This window comes from Tachysurus fulvidraco, chromosome 22 (genome assembly GCF_022655615.1).
Source record: "Tachysurus fulvidraco isolate hzauxx_2018 chromosome 22, HZAU_PFXX_2.0, whole genome shotgun sequence".
Taxonomy (NCBI): Eukaryota; Metazoa; Chordata; class Actinopteri; order Siluriformes; family Bagridae; genus Tachysurus; species Tachysurus fulvidraco.
Genome location: NC_062539.1, coordinates 11442154 through 11464729, shown reverse-complemented (window position 1 = coordinate 11464729; position 22576 = coordinate 11442154). Strand labels below are relative to the sequence as shown.

The window sequence follows — 22576 nt, the reverse complement described above, 5'->3', positions numbered from 1 at the left end:
CACAATAATAAAAAGCAATAAAAAAGGTTCCACACATATAAACCATGTGTGGATACACTGAATGGATACCTTTGGCATTGGGAAGCGTAATTTGGCCAGTTGTGCTTTTCCCACCAGTGGAATGGTGATTCTCTGAGGAAGCACCAGGTTACTGCAAATAATGTCCTCAATCACACCATCACACAGTCCACTGGGAGACAGAGACAGAGACTTCTGATGATGTCAGAAACACTGCATTCATTAAGTACATGATTGCTGGTTCAAGCAATTAACCCAGCCAACTTGATCTTTTTGGGAAGGTGTGTATGTGGTTTTAACCCTCCAATACTTCTTCACCTAAGCATAATATCGATGTCAGTTAGCCTCAGTGACATATTCGCACTAGATTTACAGTGATATGCTCATGAAGGCCTCTTGCTTGTACAGACGTGCAATATGCAATGCAAAAGAGGACTTGAGCTAAACATAGGAGTGGTTCATTTATTTGTGTTGCAGTTTCCTAGACTGGCAGCTAGGGGGTGTGCATTAGTTTTATTATTTCTTTAGTAGCTTTTCTATTGTGTAGGTGAAACCTATTTACAAATAGGTAAAACCTTTATACAACTGAAATTAAACGGAGAAAAAGTCATAGAGGGAAAAAAAGCAGAAAGAGAGGGGGAAAAAAGAGAGACAAACACAGAGAGGGGGTGTGGGTGTGGGAGAAAGACCATCCATGACAGGCATCCATAAGCTTTTATGGGAAATAAAAAACTGAAATTCAAGTGTAAGGGGAAGCAAATGTCAGCTACATACCACCAGCCAGCCACAGTAAACACAACAGACACACACAGGAAGAGAGAGAGAGAAAGCGAGCGAGCGAGAGAGAGAGCGAGCTAGCTTGTGGGCGGTTTGGTTAGTGAAATGGTTCTCATAAACTGTATAACAAGAAGCGCAGCTTATCCAGAACTGCAGCATGTAGTAGTGAGTTTGTGTATTGTGTATTATAAGGAGTTTGTGTATTATAAGAAAAATATGTTAATGAACTCTGAGTCTCCCTCAGACTGTTATTGATAATGATAATGTCAAATTACTCACTTCAGTCCAGGGATGTCGAGCATGTTAGTCAGACCTGTCCAGTTAATATCCAGCAGCTGAAACACACAAACATACACGGCTTAGTTTTCACTTTTATATAGATAGTTAAAGACCAGGAGTTTTTGGGTTCTCACCGATTACACAAAATCATTTGATTAAGCAACTGCACTAGGTTTTTTTTTTTCGTAACAGATATTCATCAGACACTGACACATGCTACGGGTTTTTTAAGCTGTTGTGCCTTTAATAAGAAACTTCTACTTTCATGTGTAAGCACTGTCCCATTAAATATAATTCTGCTTAAGACATTGAATACTTCTTAAAAAGGTATGATAAGTATTATTGCATATACAAAAATGTCTAGCTATATAGCTAATGTCATAACGCCACACTATTATTGAGGGGTTAAAAGCTAATCTGTAGTTTAATTACATATGTCTTCAGTGAAGAAAGCAAAATACATGACACTTAAATACAAACATTTACTGTAATGACAAGGTATAATGTATTTAATAATCCTGAACATGCTCAAAATAATCCCATAGTCTGTCTACATTGATGCATTTTTCTCAGAGTGGTTGTGAGAATGGGTGTGTGTGTGTGTGTGTGTGTGTGTCATTGAATGGATTAACAGACGTGTATAAAAACACAGCTGTGATGCTCAACTCTGCTGCAAAATGGGTTTTGTTTTGTCTTTGTCATGGGTTTTATCAACCAAACTCAAAACTTTGTCCAACATAATCAACTTTTCAGTAAAGCTCTGGTAGACGAAGATTAGATTTAAAAAGCCCTGGAAGAAGTTGCAGAGATATTGATGCTGTAAAATTTAAAACCAAGAATATTCCATTTTTAGGCTTTTAATACTTTAATAAATTAGAGCTTAACATTTAGCTCATCTGCTCATCTGAACACGTTTCTATTGAACGCTATTTTACAGTAATTCTATACACTGACATAAATCAATTTTGAGAGCTCCGTGTACACATCTGTTCCTGTCTTTTATCAGTCCTGTTATTGTGTATAATGAGTGCAGCTTGGAAACTCTTTGTTAGAAGAGTCTGTTGTTGGCCAGCAACACCGAGTGTCATCTTTCCCCAGGAAATAAAACAGATAATGCAATTGCTGTTACTATTAATGCTCCGGGGGAGTGCACAGAATGCTGACTAGACCTAACAGATAAGGTTAAACGTGTGTGAATGAAGTTCACTTTATATATATATATATATATATAAAAAACACACTACACACAATATTCAAACATACTTATATGGCCAGCCATTTTACAAATGAAATAGTGGTGACAAGTGGTTAAGGCTCGGGGTTGTTGATCTGAAGGTCCGGGCTCAAGCCTCAGCACTGCCACTGTTGGGCAATTGAGCAAGTCCATTATCCCTCCCTACCCCAGGGGCGCTGTATCATAGCTAGTCCCAACCTCCTCAGCTGGGATATGCAAAGAAATGTATTCCACTTTGCTGTAATGTATATGTGGGGATAATAAAGGTTCTAAGGCGCAATTTCAATCATTGTTATTAGAAAACACACAAATAAACATATTGTTAACAGTCAAATCATGATTGTGATCCCTTTACTGGATGAAAATTCCATTAGAACCTTTCTCTCTTTGTAGCCGAGACTTTTTATGTTACATTCACGCAAAGAGAGCAGAAACCATCATAAGAGCTTATGATATCTTGAGGACCAGCAACCGTCTGCAGGACAAAGGCATTTCATGTATCAGTGTGTTAATAAACATGAAATAATATTTAACTTAACAATGGAGAGATGATTGTCTTTGTTAAAATCACATTTTCTTTAAAGCCTCAGATTATCTGGATTATCTGCCATACAAGCCTGTGTGAATAAGCTGTTATATAAACAGTAACAATAAGTGCATAAATATAATATAATATAATATATAAATATCGCCATTTATTAATATAAACCTGCCATTTATGTTAACATTTTGATCTGAGCTGCTTCAGCAATTAATCAATACCTTCCGATTCACTAATTCAGCAAATGCTAGGGTATTATCGTTGTAACGGACTCAACAATCGTGTTAAAAAATGAATGGGACATAATATAAGGTCTGGTGTCATTGCTCACACCACATGCTGCTTGAAATTCCAACATCCCCAATGTAAAATACTTCCCTAAGACGCTGCCGCATGTGGAAGCAGCTGCACGCCTCGCCTCAGAGATATAAATACACAGATCTGGAAGTATTCACATACATCTCTTACTCACTACTGTTAAAGATTTTGGGATCGCTTGGAAATTTCCAGTTGTGCACCAGGGCTTCCCAATCCCTTTTCTGTTCTGGTTAGAACCAGTTTGTGGTTACTATGAAGGGAACAGGTTCTTACCATGAAAAGAAATAAAGTTCTTTCTTTCTGGCCATCAATCTCCTGATGCTCCAGATACCAACTCACATAAAAAGGCCACTTTTATTGCTCCTTTAATCAGTACAGGGCTTTTTAATTAATAATAATTAATTAGCCTTAAAAAAAGATTAAGTTGGATTATCATAGTATGAGATTAAACAGAGAATTGATGTTTGTTGCTAATGGGCCTCTGATGGGCTCCTAATAAAGATAAATCCTATCCTTAAAAAAATTTAATATAGTCACTAACACCAACAGATTAACTTTATTAATTAATTAGGGTATATATAATTCATCATCCATCAAAAAATGGTGTTCTGTCTTTAATTTCCATTTCTGTCCCTCTCTGTAATAACACTTTACTTAGAAAATAAGCACAAATATCCTTTGCAAGTCACACTTTACACCAGGAAAGCAAATATCCTCTCCAGAGTGCTATTAAGCCATCACTGTTACAGATGTATTTTCTTAACTGAATATCGACAGTGACGGTCTGATGAAGTCTTCACAAGCAGATGGACCGAATACCCCCTCCTCTAGAGGTTGCTAATGTTTGTACCTTCCAAAAGTAACTTCTACCCTAAGTAACTTCTGACAAAAGTCTTGTCGCCTATCCAAGTTGTAGGAACAACAAATAATAACTTGACTTCTAGTTGATCATTTGGATTCAGAAGGCCTCTAGATTAAGCTTATTTTACCAAAATAAAATCTTATAATGCCTTGATTTTTAATTATTTAATTAGGACAGAAAGGTCAGACTTTGCTTAGACAAAAGTCTTGTCACATCTTTAAAGGATTCAGCCAAACACAGATTAGAGCGTCTAGTGACCTGTGAGAAATACTGTAATTAACACATTCCCAGGTGTGTAGAAGAAGAACCCCAGCACACCCAACCTTCATTTGAAATGCATCCGGACCTCTGACAGCATGTTTCAACCACAAAGTGCTGATCATCAAGAGCCTGAAGACCAAGTCTCCTGTCTCCTGCTACATCTTTAATGTATCAAAAGGTCAAGTGGAGAGGATAAGGAAAAGATTTGAAGAAACCGGTGAAGTTATAAGTGAGGTCAGGCAGGCCCAGGTCAGGCAGACAAGAACAGCCCATAAAACAACTGTTCGAGAGGACCGTTTGTTGGTTCGACAGTCCAGGGCCAGCCCTTTTTCAACTGCAGAAGAGCTACATAACTGGTCACCAGAAACCAGCATTAAACAGAATACAACTAAAAAATCGTGTTGCATTTGCCAAGGCCCACAGCTGGACTGGATGGACTGTGGAAAAGTGGCAGAAGGTTGACTTTTCCGATGAATCATCTATTGAACTGCATCCCAATCGTTGCAAATACTGCAGAAGACCTATTGGAACCTGCATGGACCCAAGATTCACACAGAAAACAGTCAAGTTCGGGGTTACATTCAGTACCAAGACATTCTTGCTGCCTATTATATACCACAGGAGAGGGCAAATTCTTCAGCAGGATGGCACTCCTTCTCATACATCAGCCTCCACATCAAAGTTCCTGAAAGCAAAGAAGGTCAAGGTGCTCCAGGATTGGCCAGACCAGTCACCAGACATGAACATTATTGACCATGTCTGGGGTAAGATGAAGGAGAAGGCATTGAAGATGAAACCAAAGTATCTTGATGAACACTGGGACTCCTGCAAGAATGCTTTTTTTGCCATTCCAGATGACTTTATTAATAAGTTATTTGAGTTATTGCCGAGACGTGTGGATGCAGTCCTCCAAGCTCATGGGAGTCATACACAATATTAATTCTTTTTCCACTACACCATGACTATGTTCTGTACATTATTTCTGTTAAGTGACTAGACTTTTGTCTAAGCAAAGTCTGACCTTTCTGTCCTAATTAAATAATTAAAAATGAAGGCAAGATAAGGTTTTATTTTGGTAAAATACAGTAAGCATAATCTAGAGGCCTTTGCCTTTCATATAAGCCACTTCTGATCCCAAATGATAAACAAGAAGTCAAGTTAGTATTTGTTGTTCCTACAACTTGGATAGCCGACAAGACTTTTGACAGGGAGGGTATTGATTACTTGGATCTATTTGTCAATATATGAGTGACTCTGACCAGGATAAAGCAGCTAGTGACCATAAATGACTGAAAGCTGTAAATATGCCTCATGAGCACCACGTGTACCATATGTAATATTAATCTATGTGACCTTAATATTAATGTACGTGACCCATTTTCAAGACAGTAAAACTAGTCTGCATGCTAACCTCACAGCTGAAATCCCACTGCATTAAAAACAAAAAGCTAATAAACAGGAGGTCAAACCTGCCTTCACTTGTAACATAAACTCCTTGTTAATGGTTCTTCTTCACAGTTTCACAAATAAAGAGAAACAGTTAGGAACTTTAATTGACGTAATTCTCGTGGCAACACATTCTTGTAGACATCAGGGAAAAAAAAACATACTCGCTAAGGTACAGACAGAAGTCCGGTGTTTTTGGCAAGGAAACAAGGAGAGCTGTGTGAGTTAATATGCCGAAACACAGAAAACGCTGCCAGAAATGACCTCAAACCAAACAAACAACTAATAACATGTCCACAGCTAAATATTACATTGAACATTAAACACACTCGTCATCACATCATCTCATTAAAATTCTCCAAATAAACTAATGCTTGCTAAAATCTCTTAATTAAAACTCTTTGTTTTGAATGTTCTTATTGCACACAGCTAAACACAGCCCAACATTTGTGCCACACCCAAATTTGTTATATAGTAGATAAACACCCAATCCCTTAGGGCAGGGATGAAACAAAACACACACACACACACACACAGACACACACACACGAACACACGAACACACACAGCAATACATTCTTCACCAAACATGGGCATGCCTGAGACGGTCAGGCTGTTTCCGCAGAGACGGCACAGAACACTGAAGAGGTTATTACTGGATGGTGATTACAAATGGAAAAGTCTAGCACAACACTGCACAACATGGAATACAGCAAAGACAGAATTACACAAAGTAAAAAACACCCCACCCCCAAAATGTCGAACTTCTTGTTAGTGTTTGTGCCTTCAACCAGCACAAATGTCTGATTTCTGAGAACAGAGGCCCCATTAATTAATGGGAAAAGAATGTTGTCTGACTATAGAAGAGGGGATGTGGGATGTGGTAGCCTCAGCCTAGTGTTTAAAGTGTTGGACTACTGATCGGAAGGTCGTGAGTTCGAATCCCAGGTCCACCAAAGTGCCACTGCTGGGCCCCCGAGCAAGGCCCTTAACCTTCAATTGCTCAGTTGTATAAATTGAAATAAAGTCACTCTGGATAAGAGTGTCTGCTAAATGGCAGAAATGTAAAGAAGTAACTCATCCTTACAAAGTTTTTATTAATTCCATCATCATCAGGCCACTGAAATTCATCCCAGTGTCCATGGTTTGTCAACTGGCTGATTACTCAGATCGTGAGAGAGGTTTTGCTTCATCAGTGATGCTGATGGTTTATTTACATTTCTTACAACATGACTGCACATTCAAAACAGTAAAATGACCAAGAACCCCAAAATCCAAGATGTAGTGTTTGATTTGTCTTTCTAGCTTTGATTGGTTGCAGTTTGTGCAGACAATCAGATTAGCTTCCTTTAGTTCTGGGGGTTAAATTGGATCTTAAGGATGAAAGCTGATGTCACTAGAAATGTGATTTGAGACTAGAGCCGGTGTGATCAGGAGGCAGCTGGAACAGCCTGGCTAACAGACATGTCTCCTTTATTGTAATCCACATAACATGTTATCACATATTAGCAACTGTTAAAAACAATCATTTTGATGCTTTTGTGGAAATACATCACCACCAATGAAGAGAAAATGACAGAATCATATGAAAAAGTGAGTTTCCTTCTAGTCCATGCAGCCTGTCAGTGATAGCCATGTGAGGTGAAACTTCTTCTTGAGCAGATCTTTATTATTATTTATTATTTTTTAACCCACACATCCTTTATATGTCAATATCTCTCATTGAGATGGTGCATATGAAATATAGTCATTAGACTAAGCATGCTTTGTCCAAGCAAAGGTCACAGCTTCCAGCTCTACTCCTTGTTAATTAGAGAAAACACAGCATAAACCCAGAAAATTATTACAGACTTCAAAATCTTTAATCCTGGAAGCTTGGATGTGTTTGTGTGAGATAAGATCATTCTTATTTATGGCATGGACGAGTCCTTGTGATATAATGCACTGCTCAACCATAATCGTATCATTATCAGTCTGTTGAGTACGGTGGCCGAGAAGTGCAAAACACATTACCAAATACGAAAACAAAACAACAAACTTGAAAACTATACAACAAACCCGAAAACACAACGACAATTCAGACAACCCGGAAAAGGCAGGTATAGTTTGCGAATGGAAACTTACCGATCATCAGAAAAAACACCTGACATTCACCTGTATATCCTGAATGACAGGTCTCTTGTACAATGATCGGTAAGTTTACATTCACAAACTATACCTACCTTTTCCGGGTTGTCTGAGTCGTTGCACGAAACACATTAACAAATCCAAAAACACAACGACAATTCAGACAACCCGGAAGAAGTTGGTATAGTTTGTGATTGAAACACTTAGCGATCATTGGACAAGACACCTGTCACTCAAGGTATACATGAAGTTCAACAGTCTGCTGCAGGGAAAAGTTGGAATGGATGGATGGAATGGATTACTGTGGATTAATTATGTTATTTTCTTATATTTAAACGGAGAACTTTACACATTACACATAAGATTCCATACCTGTATATCGGTAAGTTTCCATTCACAAACGATACCTACCGTTTCCGGGTTGTGTGAATTGTCGTTGTGTTTTCAGATTTGTTAATGTGTGTTCAGATTTGTTAATGTGTTTTGCACTTCTCGGCCCCCGTAGTTGAGAGATATATACGATATATATATATATTTTAGCTTCCCGTCTTTTAAACCTCACTGATCAGGATCATGGTGTGAGGTAAACACACACTACTTTGATGATGAGGAATATGGCTGAGGGCGTGTATGTGCCACAGAAACCGGGCATACCACGCTACAGCATACTCGTGTATACTCATTCCTGTCACACCCAAATACCTGAGGAAACATCCCAAAGTTAAACAGAAGCAATCTGTCTTAGAAACCAGGGACACATCCATACAGTTTTCCCTGATGCAATATATATATACTGTGTAGTTAAAGGTTGGGAACACCTGACCATCACACCCATAGGTGTGTCTTCTCCAAAATGTTACCACAGATTTGGAAACACACAATTGTATAGAACGTCTTTGTATGGTGTAGTATTACAGTTTCCTTTCACTTTAACTAAGAGGAATAACCCTGTATCATTACGTTGCCCCTGTGCACAAAGCTAGTGCTACAGAGACATTCCAAATTTGGAGAGGACGGTCTTGTGACTTCAACCCCACTGAACACCTCTAGGATGAACTGGAACACCTACAGTTCTTCAGGACATTAGCACCTCACTAGGAAAAAGCCTTCTCAGAAGAATGGACATTGAAGGGAGACTAAAACTGGAATAGAATGTCTTTTTTAATAAACACATATTAGTTTAATTCAGCTCACTTTGATCCTTTATATAAAAGAGATGTGTCTGTCTTGTATAGTCTGTATTATCTTGTATCTTGTGTGTGTGTCAACACACTTGGGCAATAAACCTGATTCTTATTTGCATGTATGCGTTTGTGTAGGCTGACTCTCACTACTGTGTCTAATCTAATAGTGTGTGTGTGTGTGTGTGTGTGTGTGTGTGTGTGTGTTTGTGTGTGTGTGTGTGTGTGTGTGTGTGTGTGTGCGTGTGTCAGTCTTACAGGTTTTTTGAGGAAGAAAACAGATAGTTCTCCAATCAGAGGCATGTCTCCCAGCAGCGGCTCCATGATGACTCTCAACATCCCATGAAGCTAAAGACAAATGACAAACAAGACATGAGCTAATTATTAATTACATTTACATTTGTTAAGGTCCACTTTACAGCAAAGTGACATTTCCCCCAATTAAAAACATGTAGTAATCCATAAAAGAGGGACTGAATTCTTAAAATTGATTGACCAAAAAAATGTAATAATTTATGGGTGAAATAATCTTTATTATTTCACACAGTGTCAGCTGGGTTGATGTCTATATAATGCAAGTCTTACAATATATGGATCAAGTAACAGTTTTGTTACTTAGCAGTTTGTCTGTCAATTTTATGATAAAAGACAGTAGAAGTGCTTAGAAGTAAAACTCTTCCATTTTTAGACTGAGGGATTTGTTTTTTCCTCATTAGTAGCTTCAAGTGAGATGGGTACAGCTGTTATAAAGTACGTGTATCAGCTTGTTTCGTGAATCCACATCAGTGTGAGTACTGAGTCTGAAGCTATTGTAATCATTCTTGCATAAGCTATTGATTCCCATATTGGTTTCTTGTAAATTAGACCATGGCTAGAAGGCCTGTATGATTTCAGATTACACCCATAAGATGGAAAAGCAGCTCAGACTCAGAAACAAATGTTTTAATTAAAGTAATTAAATTGCTATAATTTCTCGATCAATATATTGTACAGAAATTACATGAAGGTGGAAACTCCTAACAATGATTAACTCCTGGATTAATCCCAATCTCCTTAGGAACAAAATCTCCTTGTCGTCTGACCTCCAGCCAGGTATAATTCATATCTGTGGCAAAAACAAAGCACTGTACATGCTTGAAGAAATAAGCTCTTTCTGTGTGAGAGAGAGAGAGAGAGAGAGAGAGAGAGAGAGAGAGAGAGAGAGAGAGAGAGAAAGAAAGAGAGAGAGAGACCTTGGGAGAATGTGTCATATTTACCTGGATACTGTTGATGCCTGCTCTGCAGTAATATTTCTTAATCTCCACATCGATCTCTGTGTTTCCAACAAAGCTACACAAATACAACAAATATTACAAATAATGTCATGTTACACGTTACATGAATAAACAAATCTGAAAAACGTTTAGATGCTTATGTACAATGAAGCATCACTAAACTAATACAACCCCCATCATGCATTTCACCTGATTTGTAGGTCCATGATAATCTGTCGTTTGTCTACATTCTCAGTGTAAACCTTCACTCCATTCACTCTCAGGGCCTGCAGAGAAAGTGGACAAGATGAAAACAAGCATGAGTGAAAACTTAAAATGACAGAAGAGAAAGAAAGAAAACACCATCAACTCCTAAAGCACTGCAACAGATCAACCCTGTGCCCCTGATTTGCTTATGCAGCTTGCATTTGCATTTTTCTACAATTGGGTATATGCATCTTGAACAATACACTATAAAGTATAGTATGTTTCCCAGTCTTGGTGCTCACATACACTGTGCACTTTATTCCCAACTCCCCTGATCCAAATGAGATAAATTAACCAACCAGTCAATGGTGTTCTTGCAGTGTTCCTACAGAAAAATACTAAACACTAAAATACTGCAGAGAGATATTTCAGGAGCTGCACTTGGCAAATATATATTTACTTCAGTTCAGTTTTATTTGTTTAGTGCTTTTAGTATTCACAAAACAGCTTTCAACCTTGTGTGTGTGTGTGTGTAACACATTCTAAACATACAATTCTAGACTTTCTTTGGCATTATTAAATTGTATCTGGTAATAAGCAATTAATAGAGGAAGTGAGGAAGTGTGTGAAGACCTTGTCCCCCATGTCAATCTTGGAGAAGCAGAAGGAGCTGAGATGAGCATTGGCTCCTTTGATGGAAGGCTCGATGGTCTCACGGAAGAGTTTCTCGACAAACTGACAAATATATGGCCACATTTGATGAACTGTCTGAGGAAGATGAATGAGAATAAGGCAAAGAGAAAGAAAGGTAGAGTAGGGTCAGTATATGAGTATTAATCCACAGAGAATTTAACTGTTGGAGAAACATTAAGCAAACCTTTCCAGTAATTTGTGTGTGTGTATGTAAGAGAGAGAGAGAGAGAGAGAGAGAGAGAGAGAGAGAGAGAGAGAGAGAGAGAGAGAGAGAGAGAGAGAGAGATAGAGAGAGAGAAGTAGTTTACTGAGCTATTTGTGCATTTAAAAATTGAAAATATTTCATGTTCTTACTTAAAATGGGACTCCATCACCAAATAAGTTTATTCTAACCAATTATGTGCCATCGGCTTAATACACAAATCTTGCAGATACAAGTAAAGAGCTTTAGTTAATGTTAACATCAAACATCAGAACGGGGAGAAATGTGATTCTAATGACTTTTGACCTGGTTGTTGGTGCAAGACTGTACAGAGATTAGAGAGTGCTGCAGGCAAAAAGCAGTGAATGCCAGTTCTGTGGGTGTAAATGCTTTTGTCACAAAGGAGAATGACTAGACTAGCTTGAGCTGACTAGAAGGCAATAGTATCTTAGGCAACCACTCTTTATATCCGTGGTGAGCAGAAAACATTCAGGCAGATGATCTACAACAGCAGAAGTCTACATCAGTTTCCACTTCTGACAACCAAGAACAGGAATCTGCAGCTACAGTGAGCACCGGGTTAACTGAAAGCAGTCTTACAGGCATGAGACCTAACGATATCTAATCTGCAGTTAAATTCTAAACAGGGCTGGAGAAAATCCCAGGAGGTCAGCAGTTTCTGAAATATTCAATCCAACCCATCTGGCACCAACAATCTCACAGAGATCACATTTTAAAGCTGAGGTTTTCCTATTAAAGCGATAGTCTAAGTAACTTCTATAATAAAGTTTAGTGTAAAGTTACAAAATCCCCACTGAGCTACTCAAAAAGCCACAGCTGATAATTGAGGACTATCAGCTGTGGACATTTGGGTCGTATTTTGTATTTATAAAGTGTGATCTCTGAAAATCTCATTCACTGTGAAGCTGCATGAGAAACAGATAAAGAGTTCATTCACTCAGAACAGCCAAGCTGATCAATCAATCCACAGCCTAGAGATCTCATCAGAAACACAAGAAGCTTTGGCTATTTGGCTATTTAACAATAATGCAGAAGAATAGCTTAACACAGTGCATGCTTCCACTTTAGTATTTTGTCTTTATCCTGATTAGACAACTTGACTCATGTTAGTCTGGTCATTAGAAATAAAAGCCATAAAGTATGAACCAGTTATCTAGCAAGTAAAATAACAGACACAGTGTAATGAAATCTTCAACTGCATAGCAATAATTTTCAAGGTTTTGTAATATTAATTTCTTGTTTGTTTGTGTGTTTTCAATTTTAATGAAATCTGCTTGCCTGAAGAATGTCGATTTGTTTCAGATATGTGCAAATTAGATTTTGTCATATTTCAAGATACTTTTGGTCAGTGGGGCAGTTTGTACATGAATGGACTGAAGAAAAAAACCACAACACAACCGAATTTAAATGCATCTGCGGCAGTATAATGTGGTGTTTAATTTAATATGGACCAAAGGTAAAAAAGGATCAGATTATTAAAGATTTCATTTTTAACAGTCAGTTAGAAAGATCATAAGTATGCGTGCTTGTGTGTGTGTGTGTGTGTGTGTGTGTGTGTGTGTGTGTTTGTGTGTTTATGAGTGTTCCTGCTAGAAATGCAGGTGAATATTGAGATGTTCCACAGCATACCTACTATAAAAGATTCAGATTTACAGTAAGATAAAACAATACAGACCTTTTCATTCAGGTTCATGTGTATTTTTCGTATCAGGTTTAGAATAATCTGGTAGTGATTACATTAAATACAATAGTGTCACACACCTTATTGAGCCATTCCACTCTCTCCACATCAGGAAAATGAACCTGCAACCCAAGAACATATCATGTTATAACAGTGAAGATGTATAACTGTCTATGCTATTCTGTAAAATTTGAAATAAGTAAACTATGAAATGAGCCTCTTTCTACTTGTGTCCTTCTCTCAGACAGGAAAAGCCACTTTATTTAATTGTAGGAAGTCATTTAGATATATAAAATAACATCACACACGCAGTGAAATGCCTAAAAGAAACAAACTGTTTTTTTGAGAAGGTGAAAAATTATGTGATTCTATTCAAACAGAAATTTTAACAACCAGAAAACAAATATAGAAAACTTTTAAGGAATACTTTATATATTCATTCACATGTAGCTTGCCCACATTTAAAGTTAATTATAAACACATAAGACTTTTTCCACAAGACACTGATTCATTTTTAGTGTAACTTTGATTCATTGTGTTTCCTAGAGTGCACTTGTTCAATGGACATCATGGAAAGTTATTAGCATTTCCTGAATGCTAGGGACGCAACGATATTGACACTGGTACTGGATATCAGAAAGATGGCCATCAAAGCAAATCATACAGCAAACCGTTTGCTACAACTACAATATCTTCCTACAGTACAAATAACCTGCTAAAATATTTAATTGATAAAGCAGGTACCAGCGATCAACACTGCAGCTAACCCAGGCTAGGTTTAGGTGAGTGATACCGGCTCTTACAGTACATTCCTGATGATGATCACTGACAACGAGTGATTCAGAAACATAAAAACAACAATGAATTGTACTTTTCACTAAACACAAGCTGTCCGCTGTAGTGAAACGAAACCTGTTCCATCTAAGATAATTAGTACAACTAGTTAATTCTTTCTCGGGCCACCAGAAACTGCTGAGGATATTCAGGATCTCCCGAGTGCACCTAAGTACATTCTATACTGGACCGACTGAAAATCTACTGACTCACTGGCACCCGAGGGAAAAGGTATCAGTGGCTCTCAGGGGAAGGGGTGGCTTGGTGGCTCTCAGGGGAAGGGGTGGCTTGGTGGCTCTCAGGGGAAGGGGTGGCTTGGTGGTGGCTCAGTGGTGCCTAGAGTAGCTCCGGAGTGCTCAGGGCAAGGACCGGCTCAGCGGTGCTCAGGGCAAGGACCGGCACAGCGGTGCTCAGGGCAAGGACCGGCTCAGCGGTGCTCAGGGCAAGGACCGGCTCAGCGGTGCTCAGGGCAAGGACCGGCTCAGCGGTGCTCAGGGCAAGGACCGGCTCAGCGGTGCTCAGGGCAAGGACCGGCTCAGCGGTGCTCAGGGCAAGGACCGGCTCAGCGGTGCTCAGGGCAAGGACCGGCTCAGCGGTGCTCAGGGCAAGGAGCAGCTCAGCGGTGCTCAGTGCCCTTTCATTAGGGAGCCCATGAAAGGATGTGGCATCATTTTTTTTAAGTAATTAGTTCATGCTCATCACTTATTAACGTATGGTCAACTTATCCACATATTTTCTTATCCACACCACTTAATAAACAAAGATGATGTTACTTTTCACCTGTGTATGTGGGCATTTTCCTGATAATATTATTGTGGCATTTACAACTCAAAAGGCTCCTGAGGATTTACAGAACATAATTTTTACATGCAAAACAAAATAAAAAACTAAACTCTTCATGTGTCTCACACACACACACACACACACACACACACACACACACACACACACACACACACACACACACACACACACACACACACACACACACACACAGAGGACGGGTGGGGATTTCACACATTAACCAACATGACCACAATACTGAAAACATGAACAATGTTTTAAATGTATCTGCTGAACATGCTACAGTAATGTTTTTGTCTTGTAAAGGTTGCTAATTGGACTCCAAAAGCTTTTCCAATTTATTAAAAATGTCAATATTCAATGGAAAATAATCGCCTTATCCATTCAGCTAGTAAATGCTTCCTCTATAACGAGTGTGTGTGTGCGTGTGTTGCCATCTAATTTCACACACTGGCATGGTGAGATGTTAGAGCAAAATCACGGACATGACTGTGTAAATATGTTGCTATATGTTATTTTTGGATCTCTTGGGCTTTGCTAGGAAAAACAGATGCCCAGAGCACTGTAATATATCTGTGGCTAGTCTCTCAATTTAATACACAAAGACTATGTACATGAAATGTTACCATGCAATTATATAAAAGGAAAAAACAAGGTGAATTTTAAATGATAAAAAAACAAAACAATAAAAATATACAATATACAAGTTCTCACTACGCAATTGACCGTCTAGTGTATGAAGATTAAAGGGTTTCAATTGGAACATTAGCAGTTTTTCTAACACATAAGATAAGCTTTTTCCAAATCAATGCCAAATGTTAAATAAGAAATGGCTAGCATTAATAAATAAAAATAAATCACACAACATGGTCTCCAAGACATATGAAAGATTGTCTTGTCCATTGGTGATCTTAAAGTGATTTTACGTTATTATGCAGTACACTGAATGTATTGTTTTATACTCTGATAAAAGCCATAAAGTATGAACCAGTAACGAATAGAGATCCTCGTCTTGAACAATACAATACACCATTTTATTACATTTTGACGAGTTACCTAGTTAACCATTCTAACCTCTTGTGGTTACTCACACTCTCACTGGTATGTGTTATGAGCCATACAGATTTAGATTCTTCATCTGGTTCCTGCTCAGCCCTTAACAATGCCCTTTAATGGTTCTGATGATTTGATCACATTGGTATGTCATAAGATTTCAACACGCAAATCAATGTTTTAATGTCCACAATACTGCCTTTGTTCACTTCTTTATTTTACTCCTTATTCACAGGGAGGAATTTAATTATGTTGTGCTTTACTGATTCCCAATCATCTCAATCCCATCTGGCAGGAGGTGGAACCATTTTACTAGGTGAATTCATCCAATTCAACTTGCTATGCATTGATATCTTACTGTGAAAAGTCGAAGAAAATAAAGCTATGGAGGCTAAATAATGACTTTGTAACCCCATGTGCTACATCAGAAACATAGAAAAGGAGTGTAGTCCATTTCAAACATGGCCTGGGCAAGCACATCACAGCCATACATATACACACATTTATGATTTGTCCAAACAGAATTAAATGCTACGCAAACCTAAGCTGAAATTCATTAATGGGGATTCCAGCTATGGTAAAAGTGTCTTCCTTTTGTCAGCTAAAGTACGTACATATTTGAATAAACCAGGAAGAAACTGAAAATCCTGGAGACCCGAGTTGTAAACTAATGCTGACAGATGACATTGTTCAGCTGGTGCAAAAGAGCATTCGCTATTAGCATTCTACCTGCTAGCTAGGATTTTATGCAGCACACCAGTGTCGACCTGTTAGCGATTTCCCAAAAAAAAAAAAAAAAAGAATAGTGAGACGAAAGACGTCTCTGTAGCATTGTGAAACTCCAGGGGCTGATTTTGCCACTCCTGACACTTGATGAACTGCTTAAAACGGCTTGTTCAGAACACACCTGTTTGTTATTAAATGTTGAAGCAGAAAAATTTCCACACTCGGCAGGTTTGACTGGAAATGTGCACTACAGTTTTGTGTACAGCTGCTGATTAAAGATCACTGGAATGCATGGAGGTATTTTCAGTTCCACTGGTCTGAGCATGAACAATAATCCAGCTAATTAAAAAAAAATCCTACAGTATCATTATCTATATTAGATCCCTTTTATTTTCAGAAACATCTGGTGTAAGCTCAACCTAATATCATTAACAGATGCCCAGGAATAGAGCAAGGTCAGACAGAACGACACAGAGAACGTTCTATTTTCAGGCTCTTGCTTTAGAAATGCTCAAAAGGGAACACCCTGATGATGTCATACCTACACTGCACACATTCTTTCCTCTCTGCTTCCTTGTCATCTTTTTCCATCAGTAACTCGACTCTATTGATGTAGGGGAGGGGAGATCTCACAATCAAAACACTGCAATTTCCTCCGATTTTCTTAAAACAGCATTTATATAAACAAACCATATTCAAGCCTGTTTCACAAAATGTTTAATTCACATTTAATTTTTTCGGTGGAAAATTAAGGTTATATGTTTATGAAAGCAAGCCAAGTTTGTTCTGTCCCATAGTTAATATGCACACTTGAAAGATCAAGTCTAGATTCTGTCAACCACCACCTGTAGTTACATAATTCACTAGTATCACTAGGCCTTAAGATACAAGAGTAGCTCAATCTGTATTTATTTATATAGCCAAGGTAATATCTGGCTATAGATCATACTCTGAAAGGTAAGAAATAGAGTCTGACAACTCTCCTCCACATTGTAACTCACTTCAGCTTGCACACACACACACACACACACACACACACACACACACACACACACACACACACACACACACACACACACACACACACACACACACACACACACACACACACACACACACACACACACACACACACACACACACACACACACAGCAGGTCTCCAGAAATAGAAGACAACTGTGAAGTGGAAAAGCTGACAATGGTTGGCAAGTTTGAATGGTAAAACTTCCTAACCCTGTGCTCACACTAGGCAATGACAAATAACTCATGACTCTTACGGCCATGTGCAGTACTACTACTGTACTACTTCTCCTGCTTGAGGACATGTAAAGTATAGCTTATATATTTGAGTTTTGATATAAGGTGGTGGTAGCCAATATGTATACATACTTACAAAATATACTAAAAAAAAGCATATTATCTTCTAACTCAGCATGTTTATCTTAAACCCGGCTCCTCTCACCATCTAGACTAGTCTGATTACTTCAGCATTGATCATGTTACTTCTGTCAGAACTCGTGACTCACCCTGCTGATGTTTATGATCCTGCATGGACACCATAAAATTGTATTTTCCATGAAATCCTTTGAACCCTTGCTTCAGGGAATAATCTCACCTGAATTTTGTGAACTTGCCAAAGGCATGTTGCTGAAATAATAAAGACTACAATGAACTAAACTCTACTCTACTCTTTGAGCTCATACTGCAAAGTCATGGATAACACTGTACAGGGATGACTACTGAACTCTAGCTTGCCAATTGAACAAGCTAAACAAACTGTGAGTCCATCTAAGTCTAAAGTGAATAAAAAAACAACAACAATGTTATACTGCACCTATAAACACCTAAGGCCATCACTTCTGCTAACTACAAAAACAGTCTCCTCCAAAACTATTGGAATGGCAAGGCAGATTTATTATTTTGTACCAAAGACATTGAGTTTGAGGTTAACAACAAAAAAAAACATAACATTTTGTATCAGACCACAAACTTTTTAGTCAAACAAAAGTAAAGGTCTTCAATTAAATGAAAGTAAATAACACTATTTGGCTGCAGGTCACTTCTTGCATGCAAAAAATGCATTTAGCCACTGACCAAATAACATCGCCAAGCTGTTGCATTCTTCATTTGTGCAGCTCTTCCAGGTTTTTACCACAGCCCCTTTCAGTTGTTGCTAGCGTTGAGGGGGGTTTAGTCTCCTTTTCAGGAGGTGAAAGCTGATTAGGGTAAGAGTAATGAGATTTAATGTAAATAAGGTATAAATGAGATAAATGTAATTTGCTCTGGAAAATGGCTTCTGCCAAATGCTCTAAATGGATCTTTATATAATGAGCTGATTCTTTCGTCCTCCACACTTTGGCCCTTCCTTCACTCTGGCCGAGTTTAATCTTAGTTCCAAAATATTTGTCGCTCATCCTTGAACTTCTTTGCGAATTCAAATATTTGGTTTCTTTTTTTTTTTCCAGACCTTTTAGATTGTTGTGTTGGCTGTCAAATGTTTTTGCAATGCCTTCAATAGCTCTCTGGGTTTCATGTATGCTTATCATTTTAACAACAAATGCAGTCCTCATAAGTGAAACTGAAGGCTAAATCCAGGAGTAGACATTCATTCTAACAGAGGGGTAACACGAAATGCCTGTCAGTCACATATTCCAACAATCCTGCTCACCAAAAATGGTGTGGTTCTAAACCTTTAAACACGTCTACATATAAATATAGGAAGTGAAAACTCTCTTATCAAATACATTGAAACTTTTGGTTTCAAACCCAAATGTCTTCATTCTACAGGAAAAAAATCATATGAATTGGCCTTGTTCCAATAGTTTTATAGGAGACTGACCAACAAATAATTTCTTCTTGTAAACAAGCCGGATTAGGGACCAGTGAACTGAGTCCTTACCTGATTTTATGGCTTTTTCTTTTTTTAATATGACACCAAGACACTTGTAAACAATTAAAACTTGTAAAACTTGTCCGTTCATATTATAAGGTCTTGCTAATGAGGAAAGAATGTGTCACACTGTGCAGAAAATAAGACATCAACTATGCATTCATATATAATTCCTAACATTTTTACATGACACTGTAGTCATAGTGGTTAAATTCATTTCCACCATGAGGTAGATTAAAGATAGCTATTCGTTGTTCATATGAGATCTGCAATGCTGAGACATAAAATGAATAAAATACTTAAATTGCCTACCGTAGATTTCCTTTAGAGTACCTTAGTGTGGCCACGGCTTCCTATACTGACCTGTTCTACTGTTGACTTGGTTTAACACACAAAAACACAAATACAGATACAGTCTCTAACTCAAGGCTGATTATCTCCACTGCTGAACTTTCCAATTAATAGAATTTATTAATCCAATTATGATTAAGATTATTTAAACCTCAGTATAAGATTGTGTTTCCTGATGTAACCTGAATGGATTACTTAAGGTGTCTTGATCTACAGTACTGCCCATTCCTGGTTCATAGAGAATAACTATGTACTAGAAAGAAATGGAAGAGAAGTAGTACGTATAAATACAGCCTCAATCAGTATGTACCTTAGTAAGAATTTTCTTGGTTTCCAAAAGTTCTGGTATTGGCTGATACTCGATACTAATCCCTTGTGTACACTTCTGGCTCCTGTTGCCAGGTTATGCAAAAATGACAATAGAGGTAGAGAACAATGAATCAAATCTTCTACACATTTTCAATACTACCAAGACTGTAACCAATTCAATACCATAACAATGCTGCATTTAAATAGTCCAACATTAACTGGACAACACGTTCTGGCTTCTGTCAGTCAAACTGCAAATGTTCACTTGACTTGGCATACAAAAATGTTTGAGCAGCAAATGCCGAGATAAAGAAAAAGTTTCACACCATCAAACTAACATGCCGTAAAAATGGGCGCTTTGAAGTGGGAAGTCAGTTAATCAAATTATGGGCAATTTAAAGTAATCAATCCACCTATCAGCATGTTTTGGGGCAGTAGCAGAAAACCAGAAAACCCATGGAAACCTATTTTAATATGGAGACAACAGACAAATCTCCAATTAAACAGTAACCTGAGCTAAGGATCAAGCTGGTGACCATGGAGGTGTAAGGGAGCAAGGGTGCCCACTATGCCACCATGACTGCCTCGTATACCATACATCTCTGTCCAATTTTTTTATTGATTGCAAGTAAAACACACACACACACACACACACACACACACACACACACACACACACACACACACACACACACACACACAAACTGACTTACTCACACACACACACTCAGTTACTCACACACACACAGTTCATGGTCAGCTGAGAGAGAGACCTGACTATTCAGCACTTCTCTCAAAATCACCAGGTTTGTAATTGCGTAACTTTTATAGGTTAAGGGTTAGGACAGAGTTTAATTTTGCACTGATGGCAAACACAAAGGTGATTTACTCTAACATGTAACACTCTGCTCACACACTTGAACAGTGTGTGACATATAAAAGCTGTCACTCACCCATGTCGGCAGCTCAGAAGTTGGTAAAGTTTGTTTCACTTCTTGCTCTTCATGCTCTAAAAAGGCCAGTGCTTTGTTTACTCCTGAAAACCTCGTCCCCTGGTTCCGTCTGAGCCAAAACAGCACAGCCAGTGAGATGAGAATCCAACTGAAACTGAACCCTAAGTAACCCAGTACATAAACGGGGAAAACCAGCAGGAACGACTTGGCGAATTTAAGCCCGGTGTTTTTGGCGTCTGTGACGGCGGTCTGCGGCTCGCTGTACGGCTCCAGGTCCGAAAGTGACTCCGACTTGGTTCTTGGTGTCTGTGGGTTCGGGTTCGGATCCTGAGCTCCGGTCCGTTTGGGATCCGATCCATTTGCCATTGTAGCCATTAACAATCAGTATGTTAACGTAAAGAACAAGTTAGTTGAAGTGAACACGACCTGGGAAACTATTCCGTGCTCATAACGACCGGCACTTCCTGAGACTGCAGATGATTAAATCACTTTCGGCTGCTTTTTAAACTACGCAGCGTCCCTCCGCTGACCTTGACTACAAGGGAAGGGCTTAAATTTTCACCTACTTACTTATTCAATGTTACAAACTTTCGGCTGCCATTTTCGCGGAGCTGAGCGCTTTGCCACGTCTCAGTAAGTGACCTACATCCACATTCACATCTGCCTTTCGCACGGAAGCGCGCGCTCTAGCAGCATGGCGTCGCTCTCTACACGTCCTGCCACAGGCGAACACACACCAACATTGTGCACACGCCCAAACGACACGTGAGAGGACCAACCCCGTCTCATTATACAAAAACACGAGTGTTAGGTGGAAGAGTGAGTAATAGGGCCGGAGACCGAGTTACACACGAGCGCGTGCACTGCGGTTAAAGCGCGCCACCGTGTGATCACAGAGCGCGCAAATTAATGAGTAAATCAGTGTATGACTCTCTCTCTTACTCTAATTTCCAGATGAAACACACGAAATTAATGCTACCAAATGAGTGCAATTTTTAGCAATTTGTATTGCTTTGTTTCAAACACCTTAATTTGCATTCAGTCCAAACCAAAACTCCCACTGATGACCTTCACAAATCTGCCCACACTGGCACTTTCATTGTACCAGCTCCGATCATCTTCTGTGCGATGAAGATATTGGTCCTCCACTGAGATGAGGCTGACTTAGAATCCTGAGACATCTACAGATCTACCAGCTCCAGTTGGACTCTATGATACCAAGAGATCTGAACTCCATGTGACCTTTACACCCATTCAACATTTATTTGACTGTGTGATTACAAATATACAGTTGGTAAGGAAGAAACCTTGAGGGAACCCATCCTCATATGGGTTCCCTCAAGGTTTCTTCCTTACCAATTTAAGGGAGTTTGTCCTTGCCACAGCTGCCTGAGTCACCTCAGACTTGCTCATTGGGGATAAATACATATACATACATGCATCCGTACATACATACTGAACTATATACTGTATATCTTGAATTTTTACTATATTAATTCTCTACATTTCTCTTTATGTTTACCTTCTGTTCTATGTTTATGTTCTGTAAAGCTG

At 38.7% G+C, this 22576-nt stretch overlaps 1 protein-coding gene across 2 annotated transcripts in view; it reads right to left on the bottom strand.

Annotated features, from left to right (window-relative positions):
* esyt2a (extended synaptotagmin-like protein 2a) overlaps window positions 1–21880 on the bottom strand; it is a 33550-nt gene extending 11670 nt beyond the window's left edge. Inside the window, exons 1-8 of one of the 2 annotated variants that reach the window (XM_047806394.1) lie at window positions 21023–21880; window positions 13182–13223; window positions 11138–11272; window positions 10508–10584; window positions 10301–10373; window positions 9303–9392; window positions 1075–1130; window positions 70–190 (exon numbers count right to left, since the gene is read on the bottom strand). In XM_047806394.1, the coding sequence (XP_047662350.1) occupies window positions 70–190; window positions 1075–1130; window positions 9303–9392; window positions 10301–10373; window positions 10508–10584; window positions 11138–11272; window positions 13182–13223; window positions 21023–21397 (969 nt within the window). In that variant the 5' untranslated portion in view covers window positions 21398–21880. The remainder of the gene's footprint in view (window positions 1–69; window positions 191–1074; window positions 1131–9302; window positions 9393–10300; window positions 10374–10507; window positions 10585–11137; window positions 11273–13181; window positions 13224–21022) is intronic. The other variant, XM_047806395.1, reaches the window with a different exon arrangement.
* Window positions 21881–22576: the final 696 nt, after the last annotated feature.